This window comes from Vicugna pacos, chromosome 34 (assembly GCF_048564905.1).
Source record: "Vicugna pacos chromosome 34, VicPac4, whole genome shotgun sequence".
NCBI classification, from domain to species: Eukaryota; Metazoa; Chordata; class Mammalia; order Artiodactyla; family Camelidae; genus Vicugna; species Vicugna pacos.
In genome coordinates, this window is record NC_133020.1 from 2,165,595 (window position 1) to 2,182,337 (window position 16,743).

General features: G+C 38.4%; 1 protein-coding gene across 3 annotated transcripts in view; it reads right to left on the reverse strand.

Moving 5' to 3' along the window:
• BICD1 (BICD cargo adaptor 1) overlaps positions 1-16,743 on the reverse strand; it is a 169,152-nt gene that overhangs the window by 29,653 nt on the left and 122,756 nt on the right. For 2 of the 3 annotated variants that reach the window (XM_072954440.1, XM_006199979.4), the window contains exons 5-7: positions 7,687-8,778; positions 3,723-3,874; positions 884-1,091 (exon numbers count right to left, since the gene is read on the reverse strand). In XM_072954440.1, coding sequence (XP_072810541.1) covers positions 884-1,091; positions 3,723-3,874; positions 7,687-8,778 — 1,452 coding nt within the window. Of the gene's footprint in view, positions 1-773; positions 1,092-3,722; positions 3,875-7,686; positions 8,779-16,743 lie in introns of all 3 variants that reach the window. The other variant, XM_072954441.1, reaches the window with a different exon arrangement.

Genomic DNA, 16,743 nt, shown 5'->3' on the forward strand with positions numbered 1-16,743 from the left:
AGTCAGTTTGAACCACAAATAGAAAATATTTATATTGTTTTATTCTTTACTGAAAGCTCCTAAAATAAAAATTTTGTCATTAACTGAAAATACAGGGTAAGTAATTAATTCAACATCTAGGACTCTAGAGAAAGGTCATAAAAATCAAGCCACTAAAAACCTTACAAGTGATTTTCTTTGAGCAATATTCACACACCAAATGAAAAAAGCACAAAAACCTGCTTTTCAGAGAAAGAGTATACAGATTCCACTCCACATGACCTAGATAGAGACATCTTCCTTCAGTCAGCCAGCAGTTTTCGGAATATGAACAAAAGTTCCCCTAAGAGAACACATTCATATCCTTGCCCCGTTAGAGAGAAACTGGTAAATAGCACCATTGCCAGAGGTACAATGACTTTTAAAATTATCACCCACATAAAACATAGCTTCATTCTTAAATAGCCACCTTTTATCTACCAATTTTTAGGTTGGAGGTAAGGGAGAGGTATATTTATGCATACAAGGAACAGCAAAAATGTTGACAGACACTTCGAAATCATATTATGGTTAACCAAGAGATGGGGCGTTGGGGACGGAAAGGAATAAATAAACACAATTATCAAAAGGTTTTAATTTGGAAAACCCAACGTTGGCAAGGCCCATTTATACACCCGCTCCCAATTTTTCTCCTCCTTCCCTTCCTCCATCCTCCACAATAAGAGCACATTAATTTTTGCAGTTAACTAAAATCTGGCCACTGCACCATACTCTGAAGATCTCTGCATGCATACCTTTTCCTCTGAGTGCCACTGCGGACCCGAATGCTGGGTGTCTGTGGGCCCTGACTATGCAGGAGGGAAGTGTCTATGGTGGGCGCGGTGACTGACGCCTCCCCACTTACTTTAGGGCTGCCGATCTTGCTCTTCCCAAGCTTGCCTTTGCTGCGTCGGGACTGCTCATGGTCAAACTCTAAGTCCTCCAGCCGCTGGGTCAGGGCGAGCTTTTGCTGGATAGCCATTCGCAACAAAGTGTTTAGAGTCTTCTTCTCGTCCTCTGCAGCTGCTAACTGTCGCTGCATCTCATCCAACTGTGTCACATATTCATCACATCTGAAACCCCAAAAGAAAAGTGGTCAGGAGAAGATCTTGGTGAAAGTAGATTTGGATCTTGCGTTGAAAGGAGAGAATTTTACTGGAATTGAGGTATTGAGAACCCTGGTCTTCCTCAAGCACAAGGGAAGTCATCTATTACACTGGAAAACTGGAAGCAGAGCAAGTTCAGTAATTGACAGTTCGACTATACAGTGAAGTACATATGGGGACACGCTTAACAGGCGACACCTAAGCCCAGAGACAGCTCTTGTAGGGACTGCTCCCTGGTGGCAGAAGAACCAACAGGAAAGTCTCAGATGATGTTCACAATAGCTTTCTTTTTTCCTAACTGTGCAGTGTTGGAGTCTTAAGAGGAATGTGACAAATTTGGTATAGTCTGCCTGTAGCATGCAAAGGAATAGTAATATTTATAAAGAAAATATGTACCTCTTAATTGATAGATTTTATTTACTTTTTAAATTAAAAAATTGGGGGGATAATTAGGTTTATTTATTTAAATGGAGGTACAGGGGCTTAAACCCACAACCTCATGCATGCGAAGCACACACTCTGTCCCTTGAGTTATACCCACCCCTCGAAGGTTTTATTTTGAGTTCAGACTGTAGCTGCTACTGCCTTTAATATGGCAGATTTGCCTGAATTAGAAACCTGAGTATTTGCAATGATTTCTCAACCAGATGATAAAGCAACACGTGTCAAAGAAAACCAGGACTGGCCTAGGGTTTGACATAGGCGTAGCCGGCTGTCAGGAACATCTTCACTCAGGTCTGAAACTTGTGCTCCAGCAGGAACATAAGCTTTTTCCACCAAACACCTGAGCACATGTACCCTTGGAAGGGAGAATGATTCACACAATTATTCAGAGTTTTTTTCTGAGTTTATTTACCTACCAAGATAGTAATAACAAATGCTCTTCATGAACCAGCAGAGAGTGAATAACTTCTGGAATTATCCAAAATGTAGCTTGCAAACTTTGAATTAACTTGTGGCATTTTAAAGAAAAAAATTAGACCTTGCAGTGAAAGAACTTGAGATCCAGGTGGGTCCTATTCCCCTTAACACTGAAAGTCAAGAAGCGTAGGAGGACTATCATAAGAAAAACCAGGGCTTAGTAAAATAAAATGTGGATTTCAGGACCCTGGATTTATTTTAATTGGTTAGATAACAATATATTTTTTAATATTACAGAGTAAGGCAGTTAATATACCTGAAAAACAAATTTCTGTGAAGCACATTATTCGGGGGTAATAATTCTTACATAAACCAGATTGAGACTTCAAATGTCCCTTTAAAAATGTTTTGATTTCTTTTTCAAAGAGGGGAGCACCAAACTCATTCTCCATTCTGCCTTCCCCCAGAGTGGCTGGGGTGGGGGGTGCACATTCTATTCCCCAAACTGCACCGTGCTCAGACCCAGAAGTCAGTTCCCCTGTGTCCTGCGGTCCCTCGGGCACTCAGACTTCTCACTGCCATTTCCAAGGGTCAATCACAAAGTTTGAGCTTCAGCCCTTTCTTTCCTGACACAAGAAAGAAGTTGGAAGATTCCAGGTCCCAGGACTTTTTTTTTAACACTTACATCAGCATGTAAATTATTTACTGAATCTACAAATAAAGCATAGCCACAGTTATGCTTTGTGAATTTTGTACCAAGTTTGCATCTTACAAGATATATAACTGTTTTTGTTTTGGCACTGAATTGTGACAGCAAAAGGAAACTGCAATACTATATTGAAAATCTCAAGGTTTTGTTTTTTTTTTTAATTGAAGTATAGTCAGTTTACAATGTTGTATTAACTTCTGGTGTACAGCATAGTGATTCAGTTATATATATATATATATATATTTATATATATATATTCCTTTTCATATTCTTTTTCATTATAGGCTATTACAAGGTATTGAATATAGTTCCCTGTGCTATTCAGTAGGACCTTGTTGTGAAAATCTCAAGATTTTGAAACCCCTGAATCAACAATTCTTAACAATCATTTCAAGTTTAAAAATAAAATACAGTGGTGCTTCCTAAAAGAACTGGTGGGGAGAGGTAGTAACTATTATTAATCTAAGTAATTAGTTGGGCAGTGTGAAAAATTTGGTGATATATGCATATAATTTACATTTTAGAAATTACAGTTTAATTCACAGTATATTAATGTCTAAGTAATTAGTTGATATGATGAATATTAATCTTCATTATGAAGGTATCTTTTTCACACAAATACTTGCTAATGATAAACACTTGCATGTAAATTAGTCACAGAAATAAATTTCAGTGGTGATAATATATTTAGCTATTTTAGGAAGTGGGTTTTTCCCCTTATGGGAGGGTTTTTTTTTTTAAGTCTAATTCTTTTGGGTACATAAGTCCATAGAAAAAAATACTACATTCATTTAAAAACAAATGTAAAAGAATTGCTTGATCCAGTGTGTCCAGCAGAGGGCTCTGGAAAACAGCACAACAGGTTTTTGTCTTAGATTTGTCAGAGTGGAACCTCATGTATTTTCTTCACACCTTGCCCTTTTAGACAGCACACTCAGTAACACTCCTGATGCACCAAGATGCGCACGTGCAATCTAAAGTCTTTTCCCCGTGTACCACGCCTCATCTTGGAAGGAAAAAACTATTACCTTGTTGCAAACATCGCTCTCAGGGATGAGAAAGTTGCTGCATCTTCTTTCAAAGCCTTCAGTTCATTTCTAAGTTTCGTCATAGTTTCAGTCACCATGGCTTTTTCATTTTCATATTTGTTCTTGAGATTGGCTAGTGCCACCTCAGCTGTCTAAAGCAGAAAAATCACAATGCTTACAATTTTCATGTCAGGAAAATCTATCATAACAGATTTCTTCACGCTGGGTCAATTGCTTTCTCTCATAAATAAAGAGTGAAGTTGACTAGGTTGAATTTTATATAAACATATATATGTATTTTGGACACAGGGCAACTTTTTTTTAATTCAAAACATGGATATGAATCCATAATGTTAAGTTGCCCCAGAAGCCGGCTCTGAACCAGTCACTTATCTATCAGGGGCTCAGGGAATGACAGTAGCTCAGTAAACATTTAATGCAGATTGTTGACAGTATGGGGTTTTCAGATGCGAAGGGAGCCAAAATGAAACGTTATACTAGGATTTTATCAAGGGAGAGTTAGTGAAGAAGCACAGTGTCCAATCGAAATACAACAGAATTTCTTCTAATGCAAATACTCTTATGTTGCCTGTGCTCTGTGGGCTTGAAACATAGAATAAAAGACACAGGCCACAGCAGTTTATAACATGAATATGACAAACTATTAAGTCCATGTTATATGTTTAAGGAAAAGAATTAAGAAAATAACAGTTATTTCCTAAGTCTTTGTGTACAACTTCTTCAAAACAATAAATTATAGTCAAATTCTTCATAATCTCTGTAAAAGCAGAGATTTCAAAATGTTGAATGGATGAAAATATTTGTTTGAATTTGGGATTTGGGCACGTTTAAAGCTCTTGTGATTAACAGTGTTTCAAACTGAGAACTCACTTGACACTCAGTAGAAAGTAAAAAAAAAAAAAAAAAAAGCTAAGTCAATGCATGAAATCAACGTGTGTTTAGGGCCTGCCTGTTTAATGCATAGCACCACACACTGAAGACAAACTGGAAACACACCATTTCTACAAACTATTAACTACAGCTTTCCAGAGTGTATAAAAATATTTAATACTAGTGAAAAATCCATTACTAACAGGTTTCCCAGGAAGACCACCCTGGCTTCTGGCATTTCTTTTTGTGCTTGAAATGGACACGTTCAAATTCCATAGAGATAAACGGATTCTTTTCTTAATTAAAATAATGCTGGGATAAGGTAGTTTGTTACTGTTTTTATTCCAAAGTTGTATCTTAATAGTTTTGATTGAATTTAAATTCAGATTAAAATGAGAAGTTACTCATACAATACTTCAGTATATTCTGTAGTGCTATATAATTTAGTAGAATCCTCAGAAATATCATAGATCCAGGAAATTACCCAGAATGCAGAAACTGACCTGGGGGAAGACAGCAGTCGTTTAACTTTCAAAAAAAATTAGACACCTAATCATTTAGAAGAGATAAAATTGCAAAAATGTAGCTGTAACAACTCTGTAAACACATGGAGCCACATGGCCAGTTACCTAAGGGGAGGAGGGTGAGCAATGATGAAAGAGCAAGAGCTGAAAGAGAAGGCACACACTCTTTCATTATCTGTGAAAAATACCCCAAAGGACTCAGCTTTGTTTGTAGATTTCTGTCCACAAGACTGCACAAAGCTCTTCCAGAATTAAAAAATGTCTAAGTACCTATAACCCATTAGCAGATTTGCTGACATCTCCATTCTCCACACTCCCAAGGTTGATTTTCTAAATAAAAAATCTTGTTTGCAGCCACAGAGACCTAGATCTAGGACATATTAGTTACTTCCTTTGCAGTGTTCCCATAAGTTGGATTACAGCATGCATAACATCAAATTGTAATTATCTGTTTCTATTCTGATACCCCTGGTAGTCTCTCCCTGTTCTGGAAGGCAGGGACCATGTGCTGGCCTTCTTTGAATCTTTAACATCCATCATCATCATTTAGTACACAGATGGGCATTTATAAACATTTACTTATTTCATCAGAAGACACTGCGCTTACAAAAAACCCATGGTTTATTAAAAGGTTCATAGAGAATGCAGAATGTCTATTTTAAAACAGGAAGATTCCCTTTTCTCCCCTCTAGATAGAATTCTTAGGTTGGCCTTAATAATAAACACTCCATAATGTCTAGCTGTAAATGGATGCCATCTGTACACACCTGAAGCTATTTCTGGCACCCAGCAGCACAGTAACAGGCCCAACACCACTAAAATAAAAGCTAAATGCGTGGCTAGAGATGTGCCCGCATTTAATTTACTTAAGAGCTGTGATGCTAATATGACGCAAATGGTACCACGAATCACTATGAAAATAAAAAGTCAGCCAGGAATTCTTTGCACTGCTCTGAATTCCTATGGCACTGTTTATACCACTCTAAAGCACTCAGTAGGTCCTATGCTGTGAATAGTTACCAGCAAGTGTCGAAGTCCTACCAGATTACTAGTCACTTCTTTTCGCATCCCTACTTACTACTGCCATGACATATGTAACCAATGAAGCTTATTCGCAAATTCGTCTCTCTTGGCTCATCAATCATGCTTATCTATACTTCTGTGTCGACTAAGTGTCTTGGCACTTCTATAGAACTAGGTTTCTAAGTTGTTAATATTCAACCTTCAGGAAGAAGTCAAAGAAGTTATTTGAATGGCTTGACCAAGAATGCCCAGAATATCATGTCCTTGAAGGCTGTCGAAGCCTTATCTAATATGGTATCGGTTATTCATGACCGTACTAACTCATTGGGTCTTCGGATTACAGAAAGATATGGAAACAAATTCTTCATCCTGACCTCAAATTGGAGTCAGAGGTTTCACAAATTCTCCATTCGCCCTGATCTTTTCTATTTCCCTGCCAAGTGACAGCACAAAATAGGGTCCCATTTTGCCCTCAGATTTATGTAAATGTGTTTATAGTGAAACAGTACTATTGCTCGTGGTATAGACCTTCAAATTATATCAACAGGTTTGTAGGAACTGAAGATAAAGAAGCCAGAAAGCTGTACCACAGATGACATGAGATAATGGTGTGGTTTTCCCCAGATAAAGGCAAAAGGGGAAGGAATTCTGAATCTGAAATTAACCTTCACTCTCCAACCCTAGTATGGCTTACATTTGCGAGAAGATACTTGATGCTTTGTTGCATCTCTTGATCAATACCCTTTATTCAGCACCCTTCCCAAATGTACCTTTCAAGCTTCACTTTCCAGAGAAACTAAACAGAGGTTAAAAATATTTTCCCGACTGTATTTCATAACACTCTCAGCCAGGTAAAGCTCGAAGGTGAAAAACAAATTCAGACATTAAGGATATCTAGGAATCCGGCTGGCTCACGTGGCAGCACGCCTACACACGGCAGAAGGACAGGTCTATGGCGAGAAAAAATTCTCTACTGCTTCAGCTCTGACCCAGGTGAATTAACATCCCAAGTGGACCTGAATTTCAGGTGTGGGGTCACGGGCAGAGCTAGTACACATTCTACCTTTATCTCCATCTCCTCTATTTCTCTCTCCCTCTGCTCCCGCTGCCTGCCGGGTGCTTTTCTTGCTGTATCCGCCCGGTGTTAAGCTGCCTCGCCAGCCTATTCTGCATCCCTCCATCTCCTGTTTCCACACTCAGTGACTGCTGGGCTCCAGCTAAGGACCCCCTGAGCTGCCTTCTGACACCTGCAACTGGATCTTCTCTGCTCCTGCTTTAACTTCCTCACCTCTACCTCGACTGAGCGGGGCATAGCTCCTCTCCTGTTTCATCCATCCATTCCTGCACCTCAGAGTAATGACTACGTTCTGATCTGGCACTGGCCGTAGGTTGCTTGTTTTCTTCCTCTGCTGACCAGGAATCTGAACTCTCACCCTGCCGGCAGTGGACACCCAAACGCATGAAGGAATAAACCAGTTAAGAAAGCGCTGGCTAGCGCGGCTTGTCGGTAGAATGAGACCGATCACCTGTTTGTTGGCTTTCAGCACCGCCCTCAGTGTGGCAATCTGCTCCCGTTTGGTGCTCAGCAGGGACTTCAGCTTGAGGATCTCCTCCATGAGGGCTTCCTTGTCTTTGTCGATCATGGGAGCCAGCTCCCGTGCCGCTGCTCTCTGACGAGACAGTTGCAAGGACCGGTCCACAGCCTTCTGCAGATGCTTGATTTGGTCCCGGATGATGGCATTGAGGTTGTAGATGTTCATTGGCTCTTTGCGGATGTCACTTGTGTCCAATACTGGAGAGGACGGTGGGGCAGTAATAACAGGAGAGACCGTGGGGGTCTTGGTTGGACTTGGCTCTTTGCTGGCCTCTGTGTTTTCTTTTGAAACTGGTTCAGGTGAGGTCCGTGTTTCCACGGGGGATGACACCCCCCGCCTGGCTAACCGTGGAGACAAAAGCCCCCTGGGATCATCGGGCCCCTTCAGGCTGCCACTCCGGGTGACTCTGCTTTGTCTGTAGTAGTCCAGCATGACCCTGTTGGGGGTTTCATTGTTGCACAGACAGACGTGGTGGTAGAGCTGGGCTAGCTCCTCACTAAACGTCACCAGCTCATCCTGGGCTGTATTCAGGGTACTGTGATTTTCATTGGCTATGCTGGTCATCTTTTGCAACTCCTTCTCCATGTGCGCCATCTTCTCTCCACTCTCCTTGCTGGTCTTCTCAAGGCTTGTAACCTGCTCATCGTACATTTGGATCTTACTCTCATACTTGGCCTTCTCCTCCGTGTAGTTTTCTACAGATTTGTTGTATTTCTCCTTTAAGGCCTTAATTTCAGCCTTCAAATCGATCACCTCGGTGACTGCCACCCTGTACTTGCACTCGAGGATCTCTAAGCCATTGATGTCCACCTCGTAGTCATGCGCCTCCTCCCCCGAGTCCCGGCCCTTCTCCCCATCCAGCTCTTTGAGCTCCTTGCTGCTCTGCAGGCCCTTCATGGCATTCACGTGCTCCGTGAGCCGATGCACCCGTTCATGCTGCTCTGTCAGCGCCCCTTTGGTGTGTTCCAACTGCGTCTGGGACTCCTGGAGATTGGCCAGAAGAATAGCCTTTTCCCGCTCTACCTGCAATGGCAAAAGAAAGTCTCTGAATGACTTCAGTGCAACACCAGTGATGAACTTGAGCCATTCAGTTAGACATGTACACATTTAAAAAAACTGTCCAGAGCCAAAGTTCCCATTACTTCAAATTGAATTGGAGCATGTTTTCTTATTTCAGCAGTTCTGGTAAGTCAATCAGTCAAAAACTACGTCATTCCAAAGGAATTATGCTCTGCATACTTACCCATCCAAATTCTCACGCATTATGCACATACACTCATGAAACTTGATTATAATTCAAACAACCTTATTTTAATCTTTTAACACCTTGCAGAAAACATGACTTCAAGAGATAGTACTTAGCATCGTCTTTATTTTGAGAGCCTTAGAGTATATGGGATAAATGAATGTCTCAAGGTGCCTGTGAATCAGCCTTTCCTTCCCAGAGCTCAGCCCTAAGTCAGCTTTAAAACTTAAGGCTTTTGTAGGGGACGATACAGCTCAAGTGATAGAGGGCATTCTTGGCATGCGCAGGGTCCTGGGTTCAATCCCCAGTACTCCCTCCAAAAATAAATAAACAAATAAATAAACCAACCTAATCACCTTCCACCAACCCCCCCCCAGAATTAAAACAAACAAAAATAAGTTAGAAAAAAACTTCAGTCTTTAACTTACTAAATAATGATGAGAACCATAACTAGCTCTTTAAAAACATGGACTAAATACAATAGTTTTTAATATAAACGTCAGAAAAAAAATAGTTTTAGGGCTATTTTAAAACTGCAATTAATTTGAATAATGTGGCCATATGTTACTGTAAAGATGGCAGTACTGTATATTGAAAAATATTCAAGTCTCAATATAAAATACTATCTCATTAAATATAAATATATAAGAAACTGCAAATCTGAGAAACTTTAAAACCACTTTCTGCCCCTCCATATGGGTGATCACTATTATGATTAAGAGTTTCTACATGCTTACAATGGAAATATGTTTTTCAATAAGCAAGTAACAGTTTGCATTTTAAAGCCCTATGTAAAAGGTATATCTTTCTGCATTTAAATTTCTTTCCTTTCTTCTTTTTTTAAATAAACCATCATGAGATCTGCTTTAAGGATAATAAACTTATGTTGAATGTCCTTACATCTAAAGGAAGTTATCAAGTTGAACTTTCAAGCTTTCCTGGATTATACATTATCTCCCTCCAAACTCTCCTAAATTCCTAGGAGTTAAGTACGTTATTATTATAATAACACAATAAATATTAATTATTAAAATATGATTCATATTTTTAACCAAACATATTACTTTAGGAGAGCTATACCTATCTATCTATAAATTTATAATTCAGTATATAGTAGTATTTTTATGATTCTTTATGATACTTGATATCCTTCAGGTAATTATCATTTTGGGCTGTCCTCACTTGACAAGGCTCTAATATGCATGAATTTCAGTGACCATGGTTTAGTTAAACACCTGTCCTCCCAAACTTAGTTCAGATTTCAATGACCAGTATATTAACTGTGAGCAATGTGCAAAGTACAAACTTTTGCTGCTTCAATCTACAAAAACACTGCATAATAACATCATGACCAGCGACCAGTCGCATCATTCAAAGTCCATTAGTTATCGGTCACTGTGTATCTGTTATTCAATTCACTCACAGGCAGCAAAGTATGTAGTTGTGTTGTCTTCTTGTCTCCCAGTGATAAACTCACATGATGTTTCACAAAAACATCCAAAGAAGGTAGTGGCAAAGAAAGACAAAAAGAAGGAAAGAAAGAGCGAGCAGCAAAGAAACAGAGTCACAATGTTGCAGTGAAATTTAAATCAACCATGAGTGGAGTTACAGAAGAAATAGTTGAATGTGGGAATGGTGACACTGATGCTTTTGTGAAGTACTTTAGCCAAAGCAAAGTGGCAAAGGAGAATGTATCAACATAAATGAAAAAAGTAGTTGTTACAAAAAGGATGAAAATGCCCTCAAGGAAGTGACACATTCACACCATCAGACAGATTTTCAGACACTGAAGATGCAAAGGATACAATGTTGGAAGCTAATCCAAACTGAAAAAGAGTAGGACAATTTTCCAAGAAAAGATTCTTGCCAGCATCATAAATTACATGTTGAGAAGAAGGCAAGATCCAACTAATCTTGATACTTTTTTGGGAGGGGTGGTTTTCAAATTTTTATTTCCAAAGCACAGATAGTTCTGATATTCTGCAAAATGTGAAGTTAATTTCCCTAGGGTTTTTTTTTGGGGGGGGTGGGAAGTTAAACATTTTTTTCAAGATTTTTTTACAAAGGAATCTTTAAATATGTTTCTAATGTTTAGGTTACAGTGTACCAAGTAACTTTACTGTTTTTTCACTGCTCTTTATACTTATAACCCACAGTAAGAGAGTTTTCTAATGTTTTGACACAAAATTTGAAAAATTACAGAACAATTGTAATTTTCTCCATTAAGTGTTTGCATGGTTTCAGCTTGCACAATCACATTTATGGTCCTGCAAGACGATGCAAATGCCTCTATAGTATGGTTGTATATATTAGAACTTTAAAATAGAGTTTTGTTATTTTAAATTATTATTTAGAGTCTTCTAAATTGTAGCTTTGATTTTATGACCTAGTGTTTGATCGTATCTACAATAGGCACGCAATCCAGAAGTTACATTTTATGGCTACAGAAATCAAATTATTCCAGAACATTGTATCATAGGTCACACTAGGACTTGCAGCATCTGAGAACTCGAGTCAAATCTGGGCAAGTTTCAGTTCAGAATCTATAAAAGGAGTGTGCCAATGCCTGGGTCACAGGGACATCTGGATGATTTAGTAAGACCGTGATTTTAATGCTCAAGGTATTATAATGTTAGCTGTTGCCAACATTTGGGTAACTGTGGTCCAAATCCATGACCAAAACGCTTCTACATGGCAAACACACCCTGTTTTACAAATTTGTATTTGTATGTGCAAAAGCAACTCTTTCATTGCAGAGTCAGGACATATTTGAATACAAATCCTCTTAGCCGGGTTTCACTAGCTACCACAGATTGTATTTGCATATCATTGAAGATGAAACAACTTACCCAGACAACAGGGCAATAATTTTAAGTGAAAATCCAGGTAATTATGTCATATGGTATTTGATGAAAAGTCAAGTCATTTGAATTTTTGATAAAAAAGAAAAAATCTCCTAGATATTCTATTATTGGTGTTGTATACAATCTCAGTACAATGGATTATTTCAGGAGGTTTTTAAAAACAGTTGTTTGAAAATTAAGTAAATTTGCTCTAAAAAGTCTGAACATCGTTTGATTAGTACGCTCAAGTAGAACACACAAAGCTGTTTTCAAAAAGCCCTTTTAATAGGAAAAGCTTTTAGATAAAATAAAAATTGGACCCGAACAAAATGTAGTGACTGTGTTTGTCTCAAGCTTGTTTCAGAGGCAGAAGTGTTATGATGAATGAGGTAATGCTTCTAGGAGAGTTTCCAATCTGGAGTTGGCTGATTCCAGTTGTTTTAACAGAAACATTTTCTGAACCTAAAAGGCTAAGTGTATCAGTTTCTTCATGATTGCACCTGCAGAAAACATCAAACAGAACAGTGTCTCCATTCAGTGCTAATTTCCACACCTAGTATTTCTGGTGGAATCACTTGAATAGGGAATGACATCCAAACTTTATACACACGTACACACGTGCACACATGCATACACATATGTGTGTGTGTGTGTGTGTGTGTATTTTTTCCAGACAATTAAGGTTGGTTTGCTCTCCCCCCAAAAAAAGGATAACTAAATTGTGGATAATTTTGTATAACTCTGGCATTATTCTTTCATTCAGCTACCAAAACTTGAAGTACCTTATTTATTTATTTGGGGGGAGGAATTAGGTTAATTTATTTATTTTTTAACAGAGGTACGGGGGATTGAACCTAAGCACACAGCCTACCACTGAGCTATATCCTTCCCCCTGAAGCTTGAAATACCTTAAATTGTACCTGGATTTCAAAGAGCAGTGCTTAAACTATTTAAGATACATTGTGCTTTGAATTAATAAATGCAAAGCACTTTAAAGATTAAAATTATTATTCATTTTAACTGTCTATTTTAATCTCTATTTGCGAAGAATTTATTCGAGAGACTTGCTGAGTTAATTATAATCTTGTATAATTATACATATAAATAATATATAATCTTCTATAGTGACTAAAGATAGTTGCCTTATTTCTCTTCGTACAATTTCCATCTTCTATCTGTGAAGTGGAGATTTTATTTTTCATAGTAGGGATGGTTTTTGCCAGAAAACCTGAATGCAGAATTTGTAAACTTTTTAGTTTAGTATAAGTATACAGTATATACTATCATTATTATTGTAATTGTGTCCTATAAAAATTATTTTTAATTTCCCTGAATCTTTACCTTTTAAAATAAACACATTTACATGTACTTAGTAATGATCGATTCTTTTGTGAAGGAACACAAGATAGCATAATTTGCACGTTCATATTAGAATTTTTATAGGAAAAGAAGTCAAAGTTGTTTTATGAGTCAATAATTCCCAGAAAGTCTTTATCCTGGTCAACTGATTTTTCAGTGTGACATCTGAATGACTGGTGTAACTTTTGTAATGGCATACATGCTTATGTGAAATAGAAGTCAGAAATTAATAATTTATTCTTCTCTGCTTGAAGTGATGCAACTCTGGCAATGCATATCTGTGCCCTGATGGGCGAGAACTGTGAAAAAAGATCAGCTCAGAACTAAGAAACGCAAGGTGCGAGAATCCAGCAGTTGGATAAGGTAATATATTTTGGAGAGTGGCGAGAAGGAAGCTCTCTCTCTCACAGACACATACACGCGTGGATATGCAAAATGCAGTCAGCTGGACAGAGACTCAAAAAAAAAAAAGGAAGGGGAGGGACCCTTTTCAAGTCGTTCTACGAGGCCAGTATTACTTTGATACCAAAACCAGACAAAAATATTACAAGAAAAGAAAACTACAGATCAGTATCTCATGAACTAGACACAAAAATCTTGAACAAAATACTAGCAAGCTGAATCCAGCAACCTATTAAAACAATGACAGCATGACCAAGTGGGATTTATCCTAGGAATACAGTGTTGATTTAACATCCCAAAATCAATAAATACAATACACTGTATTAACAGAACTCAGGACAAAACCACGTGGTCATCTCAACATATGCAGAGAAAGCAGTTGATAAAATTCAATACCGCTTCATGATGAAAACAGACGACAGTCTAGAAGAAACAGAAGAGAACTTCCCCAGGCTGATGGAGGGCATCGACCAAACACCCACAGATAACACACCGCTCTCTTCCTAGGATCAGGAGCAGGACGAACATGGCTGCTCCTGCCATTTTTATTCAACACTGGCTTGAAAGTTCCAGCCAGGGCAATCAAGTTATGATCACAAGGCAAGTAAGTGTGAGTGAGGACATGGAGAGCTCAGAATCCTCATACACTGCTGGCGGGGACGTAAAATGGTGCAGCTGCTTTGAAACAGTCTGGCAGCTCCTTGGAAGGTGAAACACAGAGTTATCATGTGACCGAGCAATCCCACTCCTGCAAATGCCCAGGAGAATAAAAAGCTATGCGTACACAAATACTTGTGCATGAATGTTCACTGCAGTATTATTCCTAATAGCCGAAAAGTGGAAACAACCCAAATGCCCATCAATGATAAATGGAGAAATAAAACGTGGTATATCCATATAATAGAATATTATTTGGCGATAAAAGGAAATGAAGTACTAATCCATACGGTACTAATTCAAGTACCGTATGAATGAACCTTGAACACACTACACTAAGTGATAAAAGCCAGACACAAAAGACCACATATCGTGCGATTCCATTTATATGAAATGTCCAGAACAGACAAATCTGTTGAGACAGAAAGTAGGTTAGCGGTTGCCTAGAGCTGCAGTGGCTGCTAATGGGTATACGCTTTCTTTCTGGTGTAATAAAAATGTTTAAAATGGACTTTGGTGGTGGCTGCACGACTCCGTGACTACACTAAAAACCACTGAATTGTACCCTGTAAATGGATGGATTGCATGTGAATTAGCTCCATAAAGCCGTTCTTGAAAAAAACTATACAGACTCATCCCTTGCTGTTTGACTACAGATGCTCTTTTATATTTACTTTGGTCAAAAAAGTAAGGCTTCTGAGAAACATGTCTGCCTAAAGCTTATAAAGGTAACCCTTAACTGTAAAGTCTGTAACAGTTTAACAACTTAAGTTGTCAGCTTTGTCCTAGGAAATTGTATGTGTCACACTAAGGTTTAAAAACTGGGAACTGACCAATCTTGTCTTAATTAATTTCATATCATCAATATTCCGTGAGTCTTATCTGTTACAAACAGATAGTATTTGATTTGACTCTTTCTGTGTAGTGACTCCACTTCCTTTGAGCAAGTGACATATTTGTGCCTCGGTTTCTCTATCTGTAAAGGGGATAGCACTACTTCTTAGTTGTTATAATCACCAACCAATTAAGCAAATATATATAAATTGCTTTGCACTCTTATGGGACATACAACAAATTGACCAGTTACCATCACTATAGGAAAAATTAAAGTTGCCTTTAATAGAGTGGATCCAAACACAACATGAATTTTTATTTCTTCCACAGCCACGAGGAAACAACAAAACGTATAAGCTTCAGTTCTACAGAAATGGTGTTGTTTTCTCACATTCCACGTGAAGTTACCTAACAGGATGATACTGAAGAACACAACCGAAAGAGTTTTTTCCTGCTTAGTCTGACTCTCTGTGTTATGAAGTATAACAGAGGCTATTTATCAAAGATAGAAATGTTAGCACAAGCATAGGGATGCCTTCAACTAGACTGTGTGATTTATTCAGTATTCCCAGGCAGGATCTACTCTTTTTCATTCTAATAAAACTAATAAGGTACTTGACTGCCACTGGCAAGTACTGTCACTGGAAATTGTCAATTATAATCTATTTGAAATAATTGAGGCTTGGGGACAATACAACTCTGGAAGGCACTGTGTAAACTGTAAGTCGTACCGTTTCCCAGCAGATCCCTCCCCAGCAAACCCCGGCAGTATGAGATCTTAAGGAAGGGAAACTATCTTTTTTTTTTCCTAATCCCAGCAAAGGTCCCTCATGGACTAGTGATGGGGCTTATTTATTACTTTCCCTTTTAGAAATGCGCCTAACAGAAGTGAAGCGATTCGGCCAACATTCCTGATACCCAAGGCAGAAACAGAGGCTTTTTTTTTTTCTTTTCAGAACCAGGTTAAGTAAATACCACAGACAGGAAAACGTAAGTTAGATGCACAGATCGAATCTTGTAAGATAAGAAAAGCCCGAGAGGCTTTGACTCAGGTATGCTGTTTTCAAAGAATTTCTTTAATCCTAAGAAAGGAAATCTTAAAATCTGCATATTCCCTAGTAGAGGGCGTTATGTCCCTGCCCGGGACCCTCTACATATGAAATTAAGTCTGTTTTTCTCCTCTTCATCTGTTTTCAATTTAATTATTGGACCAGCCAAAGAACCTAGAAGGGAAAAGGGAAAATTTTTTCCATTCTTATACTTTCTAGATTCAAAACCCATCTGGCCCCAAGCGTTTCAGACAGCCATAGTGAAGGTGCGTTTCATTGTCTCCCCAGAAGGTCCAGAACAGCGGTCCTGACACACGTACCGACACGGTACATGCTTCACGGTGCATGAGTGTTGTGTCTTAGAATTGCCGTATTATTTTCAAGGCTCATTCACATTAACGCCAACTGCAGTAACTTCTAGGTAATGTATCTTGTAATGTTTTCATAATTTGTTTACTTACATAAGTTAAACACAAGGGAAAACAGCTAAGGAAAAACTCAGATTATAAAGAAATTATACATGAGAAGATATATTCCAGTATACTTGTACTCAACAATTTGATTGAAATATATTCTTACAAAAATGCTGATTACAAGA